A 20,871-nucleotide genomic window follows, 5' to 3' on the forward strand; every position below is an offset into this window, starting at 1 on the left:
TTTTGTATTTTTTTTTAGTAGAGACGGGGTTTCACCGTGTTAGCCAGGATGGTCTCGATCTCCTGACCTCGTGATCTGCCCGCCTCGGCCTCCCAAAGTGCTGGGATTACAGGCTTGAGCCACCGCGCCCGGCCCCGGCCAGCTAATTTTTAAAAAATCACTTTTATGGGCCAGGTGCGGTGGCTTACAACTGTAATCCCAGCACTTTGGAAGGCTGAGGCGGGCTAATCGCCTGAAGTTGGGAGTTCGAGACCTGCCTCACCAACATGGAGAAACCCTGTCTCTACTAAAAAAATACAAAATTAGCCAGGCGTGGTGGTGCATGCCTGTAACCCCAGCTACTTGGGAGGCTGAGGCAGGAGAATCGCTTGAACCCGGGAGGCGGACATTGCGGTGAGCCAAGATTGCACCATTGCACTCCAGCCTAGGCAACAAGTGTGAAACTCTGGCTCAAAAGAAAAAAAAATCATTTTTATAGAGATGGGGTGTCACTGTGTTACTGAGGCTGGTATTAAACTCTTGGTCTCAGGCAATCCTCCTGCCTTGGTCTCCCAAACTGTTGGGATTATAGGCATGAGTCACTGCACCTGGCTGAAATTGCTTTTGTAGGAGAGGACTTTTTCCTGAATATGTATTATGGTATTGGTTGGGTGGGATACTTTGGCTTGATTTTGGATGCATGCAGCAGTGTAGTCTATTTCTTTGACTGTAAACAGCATTAATGGTATCTATGGCTTCCTCAGTAGCTCAGGGTAGAGTTATTTGTGGATGCTCTGGTGAAGTTTTGCAGAGGGCTGGGATGCCACGTAGGTCAGCCTTTGGGCCCCAATGGTGGCAGTGGTGGGCTAAGCATGCCTGTCCTTGGATTCCAAGGTGGTGTATGCTGGCACTGATGTTAACAGGTCCAGGCACGCCAATTCTTGTGGTTCCAGGTGGCTTCGTAGATGCTGGTAGGGTAGGGTAGCAGTGGGCTGGGTGGGTGGGCAGAATTTTGGGCCCTGAGGCAGCCAGTGTCACATGAACAATGACAATGACAGTGGCAAGATGACCTTCTAGGTCCCCAAGGACCCAGTAGTGTTGGCAGTGGCTGTGATGGGCTGGGTGGGCCAGTCTCCAGGTGTGCAGGTGGCATGTGCAGGTAGGTGCCAGCTGTGGTGGTAGTGGCTGCGGGGCAGGCCCAAACTCAGGCCCCGGGAGGAGTGTTCAGGTACAAGTGGTGGTATACTGGGCTGGGCAATAGCCTGGCTGTTGGACTGTGTACTCTGGCACAAGGGGCAGGGGGACTGAAGCTGGGCCGAGCAGTCTTGTTCTCAGGCTCCCTGATGGTAAGGGCAGGTGTAACCAGTGGCAGGCAGAGGTGGGGCAATCCCCAGGCCACCAGTGGAATGCTTGGGTGGGGAGCTGCCCTGCCACACTGGGGAGGGAGGCATTGCCTTCAATGGTGGGCAGCCTAGGCCAGTGGGTGCAGAACACGCATGCTGCTTGCACCTCAGCCCCTGCTGCCGTAGCCAGTGACTCACTTGTGCTTCAATCCCTGGTGCAGTAGCCCATGGTCATATGCACGTAAACCCTGGGGGTAGCAGCCATTCTTCTCTTGCATCTCAGCTCTGGTGCCACTAGGTTCTGGGACAGTGCACAGTCTGTTGGGGCTGGGCTCTAAAATGGCACCTTGTTGTAGCTGCTTAGGTCTCAGGGAGCATGTGAGACGCAGTGCAAGCTTCCTCTCTGGAGCAGTGCTGTTGCACAAGATCCCGAAAGGTCTGTGTGTTAGTTTCAGGACCCATGAGAGTCAAGGGCTCTCCTGTGGCTAGGATTGCAGGAGGTGACAGTGGGAATGAGGACTTCTGAGGGTCTCTTGTTTACCCTTTCCCTTCACTGGGGCATCTCTCTTGGCTCTTATCTGATCCCAGCCTAGCAGGCTGTCTCACTTTCTTCTTCCTTGCTTTAAATATTTCCTGTCACTTTTCTGTTGAATTCCAGTATTCTCTTTTGGATGATCTTTTTGAAGTATGATTATCTACTTACTATTTTGCTTCTTAGTGGAGGAGTTGAGTACAAGAATGCCTATAGTCAGTCATCTTGAAGCCTCCCGTCATATTCTCCAAATATCTTAATAGTTACCACATAGAAGATGTAAGCAGACTTATTAAAACTGTTTCAGAAAGTAAAACTAGGATTAATGAAGGAAAGCTACTGAGTCAACATTAAGAGTAAACAGTGAGTTAGGTCACTTTCTTCTTCAGCTTTGGGAAATTTTCTTCTATCATTGTTTTGATAACTCCCCTCCCCTCTATTTTCTCTGCTCCAATTGTGGGCACCCTATTGGCTGAATGTTGGACAATGGAATTGGTACTCTCTGTTTCTTAATTTTTCTCTCAGATTTTCCATCTCTGGCTTTCAATAGTATGTTCTGAGACAGCTCAATCTTTTCTTCTTAATCTTCTCTTGAAGATAATTTTAATTTTTTTTGGAACAGAAAATACACTTGCATGGTTTAAAATTCAAAAGTTAGGTCTCCCCCTGATGCCACTTACTTATTCTCTTCTCTTTAGAAGTAATCAGTATTACCAGTTTCTTAAGCATCTTTCCAGAGACAGTCTATTTACACACAACAAAAAAGGTACATATTTCCTCCTGAATCCACCCTTCCTTTTCCAAATAAATGGGAATATATCATAAACATGCTCAGCACTTTCATCTTCTCACTTGAAATCTTCAAGTGATATGCATGTTTGTTCAAGTGAGCTTCCCTGTTACAGGGTGTTACACTGTATAAATATATTATACATGTAACCAGTTCCTTATTATGTTTTATTTTTTAAATTTATTTTATTTTATTTTATTTTTTTTTGAGACAGAGTCTCACTCTGTTGCCCAGGCTGGAGTGCAGTGGCGCGACCTCGGCTCACTGCAAGCTCCGCCTCCCGGGTTTATGCCATTCTCCTGCCTCAGCCTCCCGAGTAGCTGGGACTACAGGCACCCACCACCTCGCCCGGTTAGTTTTTTGTATTTTTTTAGTAGAGACAGGGTTTCACCGTGTTCGCCAGGATGGTCTTGATCTCCTGACCTCGTGATCCGCCCGTCTCGGCCTCCCAAAGTGCTGGGATTACAGGCTTGAGCCACCGCGCCCGGCCGCTTTAAATTTATTTTAAAAACTGTGTTTTTTTTTTGAGACGGAGTCTCGCTCTGTCACCCAAGCTGAAGTGCAGTGGCATGATCACGGCTCACTGCAACCTCTGCCTCCCGGATTCAAGCAATTCTCCTGCCTCAGCCTTTTGAGTAGCTGGGATTACAGGTGCATGCCACCACGCCTGGCTAATTTTTGTATTTTTAGTAGAGATGGGGTTTCACCATGTTGGCCTGACCTCGTGATCCACTCACTTCAGCCTCCCAAAGTGCCAAGATTGCAGGCATAAGCCACTGTGCCAAGCCAAAAAACTATTATTATTATTATTATTTTTAGAGATAGGATATTGCTCTGTTGCCCAAGCTGGAGTGCAGTGATACGGTCATAGCTCACTGCACCTCAAACTCCTGGGCTCAAGCAATCCTCCTGCTTCGGTCTCCTGAGTAGCTGAGACTACAAGCATCCGCAACTGTGCTTGGCTAATTTCCTAAACATTTTTGTAGAGACAGGGTCTCACTATGTTGCCCAGGCTGGTCTTGAACTCCCAGCCCCAGGCAATCTTCCTACCTTAATCTCCCAAATTAGCTCCTTCTTGATGCACATCCAGATTGTTTTTAACCTTCAGATCTTGCAAACATGCTGCAATGAACATGTAGTCATTTTGGACAAAGGCAAACATATGTGTGGAAATTTCCAGGAGTGCTACTGCTAAATCAAAAGACTTGAGCATTTTAAATCTTGATAGATATTGCTGAAGCACCTGTAGGGGCCAGAGGGACTTCCCCTTCATCTTCTGAAGGCTCACTGAAAATCACTGACAAAAGAGAGACTAATAGGAAAAAAGGCATACACATTTATTTGGTTATAACTTTATGTGACGCCAGAGTCTTCAGAATGAGAAATACAAAATACATTGTCAATTTTTGTGCTTAGGTTCACAAAGCATATGGACAGTGGTATGGAAATATGATTGGACACAGGAGGCTAAGGCACAAGAATTGCTTGAGCCCAAGAGGTGGAGGCTGCAGTGAGCTGAGGTTGCACCACCGCACTCCAGCCTAGGCAACAGAGCAAGACTCTGTCTCCAAAAAAAAAAAAAAAAGAAAAGAAAAGAAAAGAAAAAAACAAAAAAGAAATATGATTGGACAAACAGGGTTTGATCTAATGCTAACAAAGTAGGGAAATCCAGTAAGGCCTGTCTAGATTTCTCTTGGCCTCTCTCTGCAGCAATCCTTCCTATGGGTATGAGGCAGAATCCTGTCTGGAATGGGGGTCTTATGACCTATAGTCAAAGTAGGTCAAATAATTTATGACCAATTTTTACACACAAAGGTGACGGGCAAGCTGGAGTAATATTCTCAGGTTTTATATAAGGCTGGCTTCTGGGAAAAGGAGTTCTGGTTTCTATGACCTGCTTTGGGGAAGAGGGATTCTGGTTTCTGTGGTTAGCCTCAGAAGAAAATGAGAGATCAAAGATAGGTGGGCAAAAAAAGGTCAGACAGAGCTGCTTCTGAGGCCTTCATTTTGGGGTATCATTTTCTGAGACCCTGTACACCCTTCATTAAAAAAACGTACTAATTTATGTGTAAGAATGCCTACTTGTCCACATCCTCACCAATACAGTGTTCTGTTAAAGTTTCTTAGTTCTGCCAGTCACATACTTTTTTTTTTTTTTCTTCAAGAAACAGGGTCGCATTCTGTCACCCAGAATGGAGTTCGGTGATACCATTCTAGCTCACCACAGCCTCAAATTTCCGGGCTCAAGCAATCCTCCCCCATCAGTCTCCTGAGTAGCTGGGACTATACCATGCCTGGCTAATTTTTCTAAAAAACATTTTTTGTTTTGTTTTGTTTTCGAGACAGAGTCTTGCTCTGTTGCCCAGGCTGGAGTACACTGGCATGGAGTGCAGTGGCAACCTCTGCTTCCTGGGTTAAAGTGATTCTCCTGCCTCAGCCTCCTGCATAGCTGGGATTACAGGCATGTGCCACCATGCCCGGCTAATTTTTGTATTTTTAGTAGAAACGGGGTTTGGCCATGTTGGCCAGGCTAGTCTCAAACTCCTGGCCTCAAGCAATCCAATGGCATGAACCATTATACCCAGCCCCAATTAAACATTTTTATTGTTCCATTTCCCATCTACTTCCCCCTAATTAGCTTGATAAATATTCATCTTTTACTATTATTTTAATAGGTTCCTTAGAAATTAAAATGTCATCCATCTTTCATTTATCTAGGCCTATATGTATATACACCCCTACCCTGACCAACAGGCAATTATAGTGTATTTTAATTCTCTCTATACTTTAAGTGCCACAAGAATTATTTAATGTGTCACTTAGATTAATCCACATATTTACCCTTTTTGTTTCTTCATTCCCTGAATCTTCATGTTTCTTTTACAAACTTCAAGATTTTTCTTCTGCTTAAACAAAAACTTTAGTATTTCCTTTAATGTAGATATTCTGGTAAGAAAGTCCATAAATTTGTCTACAACTATTAACTTTATCCTTGAAGGCATTTTCACTGGTTATGGAAATTTAGGTTGGCAGTTATTTTGTTTCAGCCCTGTGAAGATGTCATTCCATTATCTTCTGTCTCCTATTGTTTTTGTGAAGATGGGAGCTCTCAGACAAATTGTTTGTTGCTCGTTTGTACATACTTCTCACTCCCATCCTGCCCTGGGTACTCTAACATTTTTTCACTTTGTGTTTAGTTTCAGCAGTTTTAAGTTAATGTGTCTAGGCCGGGCGTGGTGGCTCACACCTGTAATCCCAGCACTTTGGGAGCTGAGGAAGGCGGATCACGAGGTCAGGAGATCGAGACCATCCTGGCCAACACAGTGAAACCCCATTTCTACTAAAAAAAAAAAAAACAAAAAATTAGCTGGGCATGGTGGTAGGTGCCTGCAGTCCCAGCTACTCGGGAGGCTGAGGCAGGAGAATGGTGTGAACCCAGGAGGCGGAGCTTGCAGTGAGCCAAGAGCGCACCACTGCACTGCAGCCTGGGCGACAGAGTGAAGCTCTGTCTCCAAAAAAAAAAAAGATAATGTGTCTAAAAGTCACTATCTTTTTATTTATCTCATTGGGGTTGATAGGACTCTATCTGCGGTTTGTTGTTTTTTGACGGTTTTGGAATGCCTTTAGTTATTATCTTTTAAAATACTGCTTTTGTTCCATTCTTTCTTTTTCCTTCTGCTATTTCATTACACATTAGATCTTCCTCACTGTATCCCCTATTTATCGTCTCTTCTCTTCTATATTTTCCACTCATTTTTATCTTCATGTTTCATTCGGGGTATTTTCCTCTGATCTATTTTAAATTATTAGCTCTCTCTTTAGTTGTTTCTAATGTGCTGTGGTTGTATCCACCAACTGAGTTAATTCTGATTGCTAGAGTTTATAGTTTCCATTTGGTCTTTTTTATTGTTGTTTCCAGCTCTCTTCTAAAATTCTCAATTTTGTCTCATCTCTTTTAACAAATTAAGCATTTAAAATATATTTCTAAAAACTCCATTGTCTGGAGTCTGCCTACTGTCCACAGTTTATTTGCTTTTTTCCTTAGGGTTACTGTGTCTCCTATTGTGTCTTGAATTTAAATTGAGTGTTAGATACTATATATACAAATTTATAGAAATAATTTGAGGCCTATAAAAATGCTATATTCCAGTGGCACGGTCTTGACTCAGTGCAACCTCTGCTTCCTGGGTTCAAGCGACCCTCCTACCTCAGCCTCCCAAGTAGCTGGGATTACAGATGCACGCTATCACACCCAGCTAATTTTTTTATTTTCAGTAGAGACAGGGTTTTGTCATGTTGGCCAGGCTTGTCTTGAACTCGTGACCTCAAGTGATCCACTTGCCTTGGCTTCCCAAAGTGCTGGGATTGCAGGTATGAGCCACTGCGCCCGGCCTTCTCAATGCCTTGTTAATGCTCCAGTGTCTTCAAGCAGCTTATTTTAATATTTTATTTCAGAGGAAACAGTTATTCACAGCAGGAAGGTTAATCCAAATTACCTAGTCTACCCTAACAAAAGAAAAAAACCTTAACTTTCCCCAAATAGTACATTCAAATTCTTTAGAGAAGTGCTTCTTTCTCTCCTTTTAACTTGAGTAAATGCCACGTTTGAATTCTGTCACTGAGATGAAGAAGGGGAACAAGGAGAAAGACCTTGAATTAATTGCCTTTTAAAATACTAATCTCACTTCTGCACTTCATCATATTTGCCAACTCTGGATCTAGGGCCTCTTGTAGCCATGGTTTCTGTTTCATCTAAAAACATGCTAGAAAAAATTTTGAAATCTCATAGACATTGTTAAGCAGACTGCTTCATTTTTTTTCTGTTTACTTCTTTTTGTACTTCATATTCTATGTGCAATTATAAAGGATATGAAAAAAATATGTTCAGCCTACCTCTTAAACTAAGTTTCATTAAATCTTTCATTTTACTTTCTAAAATTTATCCTACAGATAGACACAAACAAATGCAAAAAAATATTCACACTATATTAATAAAGTAATGGAAATAACTCAAATATCTGTTAATAGGAAGTTGTTTAAATTATGGTACAGCCGGGCGCGGTGGCTCAAACCTGTAATCCCAGCACTTTGGGAGGCCGAGATGGGCGGATCACGAGGTCAGGAGATCGAGACCATCCTGGCTAACACGGTGAAACCCCATCTCTACTAAAAAAATACAAAAATCTAGCCGGGTGAGGTGGCGGGCGCCTGTAGTCCCAGCTACTCAGGAGGCTGAGGCAGGAGAACGGCGGGAACCCGGGAGGCGGAGCTTGCAGTGAGCTGAGATCCGGCCACTGCACTCCAGCCCCGGCGATAGAGTGAGACTCCGTCTCAAAAAAAAAAAAATTATGGTACAATACAGTCATTTTAAGAGATAAGACAATATATCATAATTTAATTCCATTCTGCATGAAAATAATTTTTAGTATATGCAAAGAAAAAGAAATCCATATAGTAAACATATAAACAAACATATTTATAACATATGCTAACTTAATACTATTTATGGAGAAGGCAGTATAAAGAACTACAGTTTGACTGATTAAATCATTTCATAATATTTGAATTTTTATATGGAAACTATTTTTACATAAATAAAACAAATAATAAAACATATCAAGCCAACTAGATTACTTCTACAGAGTTCTCATATGCTAAGAAGTCAAGCCAACATCAAAACGGTCTCCGTGAATACAAATTCATTTTACACTGAAGGTTGCATCTTCTTGGTTTGCAAAACAACCCGAAATAGGTCTCTCTTTGAAAGTAGATAAGATTAACTGGGCAAAGGCAAGCCAGTGCTTTAAAGCATGGAACTCAGAAGAAAACAGTCCTAACTAGTGATATTAAAGGGAAATACTTCATTTATATATAAAGATAGAAAAGAGCCTGTAATCCCAGCACTTTGGGAGGCCGAGACGGGAGGATCACAACGTCAGGAGATCGAGACCATCCTGGCTAACACGGTGAAACCCCGTCTCTAATAAAAAAAAAAATACAAAATAACTAGCCGGGCGAGGTGGCGGGCGCCTGTAGCCCCAGCTACTCAGGAGGCTGAGGCAGGAGAATGGCGTAAATCCGGGAGGCGGAGCTTGCAGTGAGCTGAGATCCGGCCACTGCACTCCAGCCTGGGTGACAGAGCTAGACTCCGTCTCAAAAAAAAAAAAAAAGAAAAGATGATAAAGTGACCAGAGAAAAATAGAAGTGGGGTGGAGGAGCACTGAAAAGGCATAGAATATAAAGGGCAGAAGTAGAACTGATGGAAACCAAGATAAGAATTAGAGTCCAGTAGTAAAGAAGCATGCACACACATTTCTATGTTTAAGATATGTAATGGCAATATGCTATATAGCTAATCTTTTTCAGTTCTGATGGCTTGTGTATCTGACAATACTAATTTCATATTATGCTTAAACGAGTTAAACTGGGAAATAAGCCCAAGTTTTAATATCTGTACTGCTAAAGAGAGCAGTATGATCTTACACTGAAATCACCTGACATTTGTGGTCTTAAAAATTCAGTAATTTTCAGATAAAAAAAATTCTATAATCCTAAAAGAGGACTGTTCCTTATTCACTTAGGTATCTACTTTTGCAGCTGTAGATACCTAACTGTATCCACACCTATACCCTTACAACATTTCATTCCAGAGATTCCCAGTGCTACTACTCCCATTCTTGCACTTATAACAGACACTGATAATTAGTCACAGCACTTTGCCCCCTGAGCACAGTCACTGAGCCCTCCCTTTCAGACTTCTATACAGTCATTTTCAATAAACTGGAGATGGTACATGAGATAAAACCTATTTGCCATCTTACATACCCTTAAGCAAGATGTGAATTTCATTACAATTCAAAGACTTTCCTAGTGAATAGTGTCTACATAAACAGCTTTTTAAAAAAACTCTGGGCCGGGTGCTGTGGCTGGCTGGACGCTGTGGCTCACACCTGTAATCCCAGCACTTGGGAGGCTGAAGTGGGTGGACCACCTGAGGTCAGGAGTTCGAGACCATCCTGGCCAACATGGCCAAACCCCATCTCTACTAAAAATATAAAAATTAGCTGGTCGTGATGGTGTGTGCCTGTAATCCTATCTACTTGGGAGGCTGAGGCAGGAGAATCACTTGAACCCAGGTGGTGGAGGTTGCAGTGAGCCGAGATTGTGCCACTGCACTCCAGCCTGGGAGACAAGAGCAAAACTCCGTCTCAGAGAAAAAAAAAAGACTTCTGGTAATTATCTTATAAATAAAATTGGCTCTCATTTTTTGAACTCATTAGATTATTAGGATATAAATGTTGTCAAGATAACCTAAAGATGACAATACAGATATTTCCTGACTTACTTATTCTGAAACATTTTTTATAACCTGTCATTACAACTTCCTTGGTCACAGGTATCTGTCTGAGCAATTCCAGACTCAGGTAAACTGTTCAAAGAACCTAATATACCCATTAATCCTATTCAACTGTACAGTCAATGGCATAATGAGGTCTGGGGCAATGCATTGCCAGTTTACTTAGCATATGTTCAGTATAACAAGAGATAGTGATAGCAATGAAGATTTACTTTTTTATGTATGTATGTATATATTTATTCCTGTATTCATTCATTTACTGAGATAGGGTCTTGTTATCACCCAGGCTAGAGTATAGTGGTAGAATCATAGCTCACTGCAGTCTCTGACTCTAGACTCAAGCAATCCTTTCGCTTCAGCCTCCCAAGAAGGTGGACTACAGGTGTGGACAACCTCATGCAAATGAGGATTTAAAAATAATATTTATCTGAAGATTTTCTCCCATAGATATTTTTAAATCAACAGATATAGATGGTCTCACCATTTTAAAATTAGACAAGCAAATGAAGGAAAAAAAAGAGAAACAAATTCTTACCAATTTTTCTGCGTCTGTGTTCATTTCCCTTAATTTCTTGATATGTTCCTTTTTAATCATGAGAATTTTTGATAATCGGGTCTGCAAAAAAAGAATATTTTAGAAGAAACAGAGGCATTTAGGTATATTGGTTAGACATTAAATTTCCAATTTTTTTAGTAAGATATTTTAGCAATAGATTTTAGTGTTTCAACACCTACATACCTACATATATATATAGCATAGCTTGTTTTTTTTTTCTGAGATAGAGTCTCACTCTGTCACCCAGGCTGGAGTGCAGTGGCACAGTCTTGGCTCACTGCAACCTCTGCCTCCCAGTTCAAGCAATTCTCGCCTCAGCCTCCCGAGTAGCAGGGATTACAGGCACACACAACCACACCTGGCTAATTTTTCTATTTTTTTTTTTTTTTTTGAGATGGAGTCTTGCTCTATTGCCCAGGCTGGAGTGCAATGGCGTGATCTCGGCTCACTGCAACCTCCGCCTCCCAGGCTCAAGCAATTCTCCTGCCTCAGCCTCCCGAGTAGCTGGGATTACAGACACCCACCAACATGCCCGACGAATTTTTGCATTTTTAGTAGAGACAAGGTTTTGCCATGTTGGCCAGGCTGGTCTTGAACTCCTGACCTCAGATGATCCACTCACCTTGGCCTCTCAAAGTGCTGGGATTACAGGTGTGAACCAGGGCACCCGGCCATTTTTGTATTTTTAGTAGAGACGGGGTTTCACCATGTTGGCCAGGCTGGTCTCGAACTCCTGACCTCCAGTGATCTGCCCACTTTGGCTGCCCAAAGTGCTGGGATTACAGACATGAGTCACCACACTCAGCCCCATAGCACTGTATTTTATACATCTGATTAAACTGACAAGCAAATATTATTTTAAAAATCCATTGTAATTAGGATGTGTCAAAAGGACTAAGGAGTCAATTTGAACAAGTTTTCACTGGTCCAAAATAGGGAAATTTGTAGACCAGTAAGAATAATAACTATAATGAACTAAAGCCAAATGTTCAAATCCATGAGTTTACAATGATACTTAGGAAGAAGAAATGACAGAGTGAAAGCCATTTTGAAATCGTATTGAATGAATAGATCTAAGCATTGATAATCAATGGCAGCTAACATCAAAAAATAAATAGGTCAGAGATACAGTGGCTCACACCTGTAATCCCAGTGCATTGGGAGGCCAAGGCGGCAAGACCACTTGAGCCCAAGAGTTTGTGACCAGCCTCAGCTTCCCAAGTAGCTGGGATCGTGAGTCCAGGAGTTTGAGATCTTATCTCCACAAAAAATAAACAAAATTAGCCGGGTTTAGTGGCTTGCATCTGTAGTCCTAGTTACTCAGGAGGCTGAGGTGGGAGAACTTCTTGTGCCTGGGAGGTGGAGGATGCAGTGAGCCGAAATCATGCCACTGGACTCCAGCCTGGGCAACAGAGCAAGACCCCATCTCATAATTAATTAATTAATTAATTAATTAATAAAATAAATAAATAAATAAATGCCTCCTATCAAAAGAACACAAAACCACCTGTAAAAGAAGTCACATGAAAACAAACAGCCAATCAAAAAACATAAATCCAATCAAACCTCTAGATATAATTTTCAATTTACATAAAATACAAAGAACACGTTAAATAATCCCACAAGGATTTAGTCAGAAAAATCGAGACTGTGGGAGACTGTATGGATCCAGTTTCTTCAATAAGCTGAATGGAGAAAAAAGGCACTCAACATTTAAAAAACAACTGAAAAATCTGAATACCAACTGGATATTTGATATTGACATTTAAGTTTTTATAGATGTAATAGATATTGTAGTTATGTTTCTTAAAAAGGAAATCCGCCTGTAATGGGGTTTCACCATGTTGGCCAGATTGGTCTCAAACTCCTGACCTCAGGTGATCCACCTGCCTTGGCCTCCCAAAGTGCTGGGATTACAGGCATGAGCCACCACGCCCGGCCCTTATTATTTATTTCTAAAAGATAACCCTTTTTTGGCCAGGCATGGTGGCTTATGCCTGTATGTAATCCCAGCACTTTGGGAGGCTGAGGCTGATGGATCACCTGAGGTCAGGAGCTCAAGACCAGCCTGGCCAACATGGTAAAACCTCATCTCTACTAAAAATACAAAAATTAGCCAGGCATGGTGGCTCGAGCCTGTAGTCCCAGCTACTCGGGAGCCTGAGGCATGAAGGTTGCTTGACCCTGGGAGGTGAAGCCGAGATCACATGACTGCTGCGTTCTAGCCTGGGCAACAGAGCAAGACTCTGTCTCAAAGAAGAAAAAAAAAAAGAAAGAAAGAAAGAATAAGGTTGGGCGTGGTAGCTTATAGCTATCCAGGTTGAGTGCAGTAGCGTGATCATGGCTCACTGCAGCCTCAACCTCCTGGGCTCAAGGGATCTTCCCACCTCAGACGCCCGAGTAGCTGGGACTACAGGGGCGTGCCACCACACCTGGCTAATTTTTGTATTTTTTGTAGAGATGGGGGTCTCACTATGTTGCCCAGGCTTGTCGTCAACTCCTAGACTCAATCCTTGCCTATGTTGCCCAGGCTTGTCCTGAACTCCTAGACTCCCAATCCTCCCAGCTTGGCCGCCCAAAGTGCTGGGATTGCAGGTGTGAGCCACTGTGCAGCAAAACATTTTTAACGTGTATTTTGTCATAAGAAAAAATATATTTGGAACAGCAAAAAATCAAAATATCAACTTCAACACTTAAGAGCAAAACTGAGTATTATAAAACCTCACATACTATAAAAGGTAAGGACATAAAATAACTTTTATTTTTACCTCTTAAATATCTTAAAATAATAGTGGAAGTAGTGTTTTAACTAGGCTTTACATATAGATTATAAATTTTAAATTAAGTACTAAAATCAAATACTTAGACTTTCAGTTTACAGTCTGGGATATAAGAAGCTTGGAAGGTGCTACTCCATCCTAACACCAGGTAAAAAACTGAACATACTTAAAAAATCAACGACACTTCTTAGATCTCTAAGAGAATTGAGGGCCAAGGCAAACTGTCCACAAAATTAGAAAGAATGAAAGGCAAATATGTAGAATCACCATTTACTGGAGCAGAAACATGTGAGCAAAAACCTCTAGGAACCAGTGCTGGGGTAGGAAAAACGGAACTGTAATTTATGTGGTAGGTGCAGGCAAGTCTGACCATTAAGCATTTGCTCAACGGGACCCAGTTATGAGGGTTTTTTGAAAAGCATACTTTTGTGAGTTTTACTTCCAGGGGCTTAATCTGGTTCTTAGTGAATACTGCAGAAATACACCCTCTTGTTTCTTGCAAGGGGAAGAGAAAACTAACAATTTTGAATTAAAATGGAGCATTCTGTTCTTCTTAGCAAGGCCTGACCTCAGGAAAAAGTACTTAACCAGAAGTTAACATGCTAGGGTTTTATCAGAGGCTAACCGACCTGGGGCAAGAGAAAAACTCAATCCCAGCCCACTCTAGCCACCCTGTACCACCTAAGAGGAGGAAAAATGAGGCGCATTTGTGAAGTTCACAGTCTAGAGGCTCAGGCTGACAGTTCCTTTTACACAGTACATCTTGTTTGGCAATTAAGAAAAAATTACAAGGTACGCCAAGAGGCAAAAAACACAGTTTGAAGAGACAAAGCAAGCATAAAAACCAGCCTTAGATATGGCAGGGATGTTGAAATTTTAAAGAACTATGAGTAATAAGCTAAGGCCTCTAATGGATAAAATAGCATGCAAGAACAGATGGGCAATGCAAGCAGAGAGATGAAAATTTCTTGAGCTTGAGGATATATTATTTATTTTTCTTTTTTTTTCCTTCCACAACAGTTATCTCAGAAGAGGATATTTTAATAGGAACTTCCAAAACTAAAAAACAAAGAGAACAAAGACTGAAAAAGTCAGCACAGAATGTCCAAGGATTGTGGGACAGCTACAAAAGGTGTAACTTATGCATTAATGGAAATACAAGAAGGAGAGGAAAGAGAGAAAAAAAGGAAGAACTATCTGAAATATAATGAATGAGAGTTTCCCCAATTTAATGTCAAATACCAAACCAAAGATCTAAGAATCTCAGAGAATAACAAGCAGAGAAAATGCCACAAAAACCTCTAGATTTACACCTATCATATTCAAACCACAGACAATCCAAGACAAAGAAAAATTCTGGTTCAGCTATGGTGGCTCACACCTGTAATCCCAGCACTCTGGGAGGCTGAGGTGGGCAGATTACTTGAGCCCAGCAGTTCGAGACCAGCCTAGGCAACATGGCAAAACCCCATCTCTACATACTAAAAAAAAGGGAAAAAAATCCTGAAAGAAGACACTTTGCCGATAGAGGAGCAAAGATAAGAATTTCATCTGACTTCTTAGAAACCAGGCAAGCAAGAGGAGACTGGAGTGAAATGTCTTGTGTTGAGAAAAAAAATCTGGCAATCTAAACCCCTACACCCTATGAAATTATCATTCAAAAATAAAACAGGACTGGGCATCATAGCTCACGCCTATAATCTCAGCACTTTGGAAGGCCAAGAGGGAGGACTGCTTAAGCCCAGGAGTCCTGGAGCAGCCTGAGAAACACAGCTAGACCTCATCTCTACAATAATAAATAAAATAAAATAACTTTTTAAATTTTTTTGAGATGGAGACTTGCACTGTTGCCCAGGTTGGAGTGCAGTGGCACGATCTTGGCTCACTGCAAGCCCTGCCTCCCAGGTTCACGACATTCTCCCGCCTCAGCCTCCCGAGTAGCTGGGACTACAGGCGCCCGCCACCACGCCTGGCTTATTTTTTGTATTTTTAGTAGAGATGGGGCTTCACCATGTTAGCCAGGATGGTCTCGATCTCCTGACCTCATGATTCACCCGCCTCAGCCTCCCAAAGTGCTGGGATTACAGGCGTTAGCCACCATGCCCGGCCAATAAAACAAAAATTTTTTAAGTGAAAGAAAAATAGACTTTCTCAGAGAAAGAAACTTGAGAAAATCTGTCACTAGTAGGACTGCCTTGTAAGAAATGTTTTTTTTTTCTTTTCTTTTTTTTTTTGAGATGGAATCTTGCTCTGTTGCTCAGGCTGGAGTGCAATGGAGTGATCTTGGCTCCCTGCAACCTCCACCTCCCAGGTCCAAGCGATTCTCATGCCTCAAACTCCCAAGCAGCTGGGACTATAAGCGCCACCATGCCTGGCTAATTTTTGTATTTTTAGCAGAGATGGGGTTTCACCATGTTGGCCAGGCTGGTCTCGAACTCCTGACCTCAAGTGATCTACCCACCTCAGCCTCCCAAAGTGCTAGGACAACAGGCGTGAACCACCACGCCCGGCCAGAAATGTTAAATGATGTTCTTTAGAGAAAAAGAAAATGATACATGTCAGAAACTCAGATATAAATAAAGGAAGTGTATCAAAGAAAGAATACATTGAAGGTAAGATAGAAACTTTTATTTTCTTTATTCCTAATTGTTCCAACAGGTAACAGTTTGTTCAAAATAATAACAGCAACAGCATATTTGATTATATATGATTATGTGTATATATGCTTATGCATGCTTAGGTATAAATAAAATAATGACAGCAATGATACAAAGGAAAGGAGGGATAAATTAGGATTATTTTGTTATTATCAGGTACTAGTACTACCCATGAAGCTGTACAGTGTTATGTGAAAGTGGATGTGGATTAGTTGTAAAAGTATATAATGTAAACTCTAGAGCAACCATTAAAGAAAGTTAAAAGAAAAAAGTATAACTTATATGCTAAAAAAGCAGAGAAAAATGGAATTACATAAATTAAACCATAAAAGGCAAAAAAAAGTGGAATATAAAAATAGAAATAAAGAATATGAGCAACAAATAGAAAATAGTAATAAATATGATAGATATTACTGTACAATAATCCAATTATATCAATAATCACTTTGAAATCTACTTTAAACATAAAGACACAGATAGATTAAAAGTAAATGGATGAAGGCCAGGTGTGGTGGCTCACCCCTGTAATTCCAGTACTTTGGGAGGCCGAGGTGGGTCCCATTGCTTGAGCCAAGGAGTTCAAGACCAGTCTAGGCACACTGATACCCCATGCCTATACAAAAAATACAAAAATTAGCAGGTGTGGTAGCTTACGCCTGCAGTCCCAGCTACTTGGGAGGCTGAGGTGGGAGGATTTCTTAAGCCCAGGAGGTTGAGGCTGTAGTGAGCCACTGCACTCCAGCCTAGGCTACAGAGGGAGACCCTGTTCTCAAAAACAAAAAACAAACAAACACACACAAAAAAACAGGGCTAGGCTCAGTGGCTGACACCTGTAATCCCAGCACTTTGGGAGGCACATTTCTCGTGGTCAGGAGTTCTGGACCAGCCTGGCCAAGATGGTGAAAAAACCTGTCTCTACTAAAAATGCATATATTAGCCAGGTGTGGTGGACATGTAATCCTAGCTACTCGGGAGGTTGAGGCATGAGACTCGCTTGAACCTAGGAGGCAGAGGTTGCCTGGGCAACAGAGCAAGACTTCGTCTCAAAAAAAAAAAAAAAAAAAAAGTAAATGGATAAACAATATGCCATGCTAACACTAATCAAAAGAAAGGAGGAGCAGTTATATTAATTTCAGACAAAGTAGACTCCAGAGCAAGAAAAGGTGTCAGGAATAAAAAGGGGCATTACATAATGAAAAAGGGATCAATGTTCCAAGAAGACATAATATTTTTTCTATTCTTTTTTTTTTTTTTTGAGACAGATTCTTGCTCTGTCACCCAGGACGGAGTGCAGTGGTGCAATGTCAGCTCACTGCAACCTCCGCCTCCCAGGTTCAAGCAATTCTGTCTCAGTCTCCCGAGTAGCTGGGATTACAGGTATCTGCCACCACACCTGGTTAATTTTGTGTTTTTAGTAGAGACGGGGTTTCACCATGTTGGCCAGGCTGGTCTCGAACTCCTGACCTCAAGTGATCTGCCCACCTAAGCTTCCCAAAGGGCTGGGATGACAGGCGTGAGCCACTGCACCCAGCCAACAATACTTAATATTTATGTGCCTAATAACAGAACATCAAACATGAGGCAAAATACATTAACTATTGACAAATAGATCAATCCACCATTACAGTTCAAGATTTGGATACCCCTCTATCAGAAATGAACAGATCCAACGGACAGAAAATCAGCAAGGACATAAACTCAACAATATCATCAATTAACTGGATATAATTGGTATCTATAGACTACTTCATCCAACAACTGCAGAATATACTTTCTACTCAGGGTTGTACAGAAAATTCATAAAGATCTCATTCTGGGTCACAAAACATAGCTTAACAAAATTAAAAGGATAGAAATCATAAAATGTATGCTCTTACACCACAATGAACTTCTACCAGAAATCAATCACAAAGAAAGCTGTAAAATCTGAAGATATGTCTAAATAATACATGAGTCAAAAAAGCAATCTAAAAGAAGAAGTGGAAAAATATTCTGAACTAGATAAAAATAAAGAGACAAATTGTCAAAATTTGTGTGATACAGTCAAAGCAGCGCTTAGTGGGAAATTTGTAGTATCGAATGCATTTATTAGTAAAGAAGACCTAAAATCAGTAATTTAAGCTTCCACCTTAGGAAAAAAACAAAAAGCAAGCTAAATACAAAGTAAGCAGAATAATATAAATTAGAGCAGAAATCAATAAAATTAAAACCAGGAAATTAATAGAAAAAAAATCAACAAAACCAAAAGTTGGTTCTTTAAAAAGATCAATGATATTGATAAGCCTCTAGCTAGGCTAAGAAAAAAGAGAGAGGCCACAAATTATTAATTTCAGAAATGAAAAAGGGGCCTCATTACAGATCCTATGCACTTTAAAAAGATAATAAAAGAATACTATAAACAACTATATGCCCACAAATTTTATAACCTAAAAAAAAAAAAATGAACAAACTCCTTGAAATTTCTAAAACTCACACAAGAAAAAAGTGGAAGGCTCTAAATAGGTTTATATCTATTAAATAAATTGAGTCAATAATTAATAACCTTCCAAAATAGAAAGCACCAGGCCCAGATGGGTTCACTGAGGAATTCTACTAAACATTTGAGGAAGAAATTATACCCAACCTCTGTAATGTTTTAGAGGATAGAAGCAGAGAAAATACTTCCTAACTCATTCTCGAAGGTTAACATTACCTTAATACCAAAATCTGACAAAGACACTGTGAAAGACAACAACGAGCCATGCATAATGGAATGTATTCATAGTCCTAGCTACTGGGAGACTGAAGTGGGAGGATCACTTGAACCCAGGAGTCTTAGCCCAGCCTGGGCAACACAGATCCCCTGTCTAAACATGAAAAGAAAAAAACTATAGATCAGTATCTCTCATAAACACAGAAGCAAAAATCCTCAATAAAATATTAGCAAATTGAATCCAATGATGTATACAAGGATTTAACATCATGGCCAAGTGAGACTTTTTTTTTTTTTCAGACAGAGTCTCGTTCTGTCGCCCAGGCTGGAGTGCAGTGGTGCGAACTTGGCTCACTGCAAGCTCTGCCTCCTGGGTTCATGCCAGTCTCCTGTCTCAGCCTCCCAAGTAACTGGGACCACAGGTGCCCACCACCACACCCAGCTAATTTTTTTGTATTTTTAGTAGAGACGGGATTTCACCATGTTAGCCAGGATGGTCTCGATCTCCTGACCTCGTGATCCACCTGCCTCGGCCTCCGAAAGTGCTGGGACTACAAGCGTGAGCCACCGCACCCAGCTCCAAGTGAGATTTATCTGAAGTATGCAAGGCTGATTCAACATTTGAAAATTAATTAATATAAGTCGGGCGTGGTGGCTCACGCCTGTAATCCCAGCACTTTGGGAGGCTGAGGTGGGTAGATGATTTGAGGTCAGGAGTTCAAGACCAGCCTGGCCAACACGGTGAAACCCTGTCTCTACTAAAAATACAAAAGTTACCCAGGCGTGGTGGCATGTGCCTGTAGTCCCAGCTACCCAGGAGGCTGAGGCAGGAGAATGCCTGAACCCGGGAGGTGGAGGTTGCAGTGAGCCGAAATCGTGCCACTGCATTCCAGCCTGGGCAACAGAGCAAGACTCCATCTAAAAAAAAAAAAAAGAAAATTAATTAATATAATCTATCACATCAGTAGGCTAAAGAAGAAAAATCATATGATCAGATTGATAGAGGCAAAGTATTTGACAAAATTCAACACTCATTCATGATAAAAACTCTCAGTAAACTAGGAATAGACAACTTTCCCAACCTGACAAACAAAAGAAAATCTACAAAAAAACCCCATGTCAAATATCATATTTAATGGTGAGAAACTAGAAGTTTTCCCACTAAGATCAGGAATAAGGCAACGATGTCCTCTCTTATCACTCTTTTCAACATCACACTGGAAGTCCTAGCTAATGTAATAAGACAAGAAAGAGGAATAAAAGGTAGAATTGGGAAGGAAAAAAAAAAAAAACTGTCTGTTTTAGGCGGGTGACACCACTGTCTATGTAGACAATCTGAAAGAACTGACAAAAAAAAAAAAAAGATCCCTGGAACTAATAAGTGACTACAGCAAAGTTGCAAGATACAAAGTTAACATACAAAAGTCAACTGCTTTGTCATATACCAACAACAAACAAGTATGATGTGAAATTAAAAACATAGCACAGTATCATTTACCTTAACACTCCCAAAATGAAATACTTAAGTATAAATCTAACAAATATGTACAAGATCTATATGAGCAAAATTCTGATGAAAGAAATCAAAGAACTAAATAAATAAGAGATATTTCATGTTCATGGATAAGAAGACACAACACTGTCAAGATACCAGTTCTTCTTAACTTGATCTATAAATTCAATGCGATACAAGTCAAAATCCCAGCAAGTTGTTTTATGGATATTGACAAAATGATTCTAAAGTCTATATTGAAAGGCAAAACACCTACTATATTGAATATTGAAGTAGAAGCAGAAGAACAAAGTTGAATGACTGATGCTATTCAACTTTGAAACATACTATAGGGGGCGGAGCAAGATGGCCGAATAGGAACAGCTCCAGTCTCCAGCTCCCAGCGCGAGTGACACAGAAGACAGGTGATTTCTGCATTTTCAACGGAGGTACTGGGTTTATCTCACTAGGGAGTGCCGGACAATCGGTGCTGGTCAGCTGCTGCAGCCAGATCAGCCAGAGCTGAAGCAGGGCGAGGCATCGCCTCACCTGGGAAGTGCAAGGGGGAAGGGAATCCCTTTTCCTAGCCAGGGGAACTGAGATACACAACACCTGGAAAATCGGGTAACTCCCACCCCAATACTGGGCTTTAAGCAAACGGGCACACCAGGAGATTATATCCCACACCTGGCC

The 20,871-nt window shown here is 41.2% G+C and overlaps 1 protein-coding gene across 2 annotated transcripts in view; it reads right to left on the reverse strand.

Annotated features, from left to right (window-relative positions):
* LIN9 (lin-9 DREAM MuvB core complex component) overlaps positions 1 to 20,871 on the reverse strand; it is a 96,735-nt gene that overhangs the window by 21,482 nt on the left and 54,382 nt on the right. For both annotated transcript variants that reach the window (XM_023203628.1, XM_023203627.1), the window contains one exon: positions 10,537 to 10,617. In XM_023203628.1, coding sequence (XP_023059396.1) covers positions 10,537 to 10,617 — 81 coding nt within the window. The remainder of the gene's footprint in view (positions 1 to 10,536; positions 10,618 to 20,871) is intronic.

Source organism: Piliocolobus tephrosceles, chromosome 1, assembly GCF_002776525.5.
Source record: "Piliocolobus tephrosceles isolate RC106 chromosome 1, ASM277652v3, whole genome shotgun sequence".
Taxonomy (NCBI): domain Eukaryota; kingdom Metazoa; phylum Chordata; class Mammalia; order Primates; family Cercopithecidae; genus Piliocolobus; species Piliocolobus tephrosceles.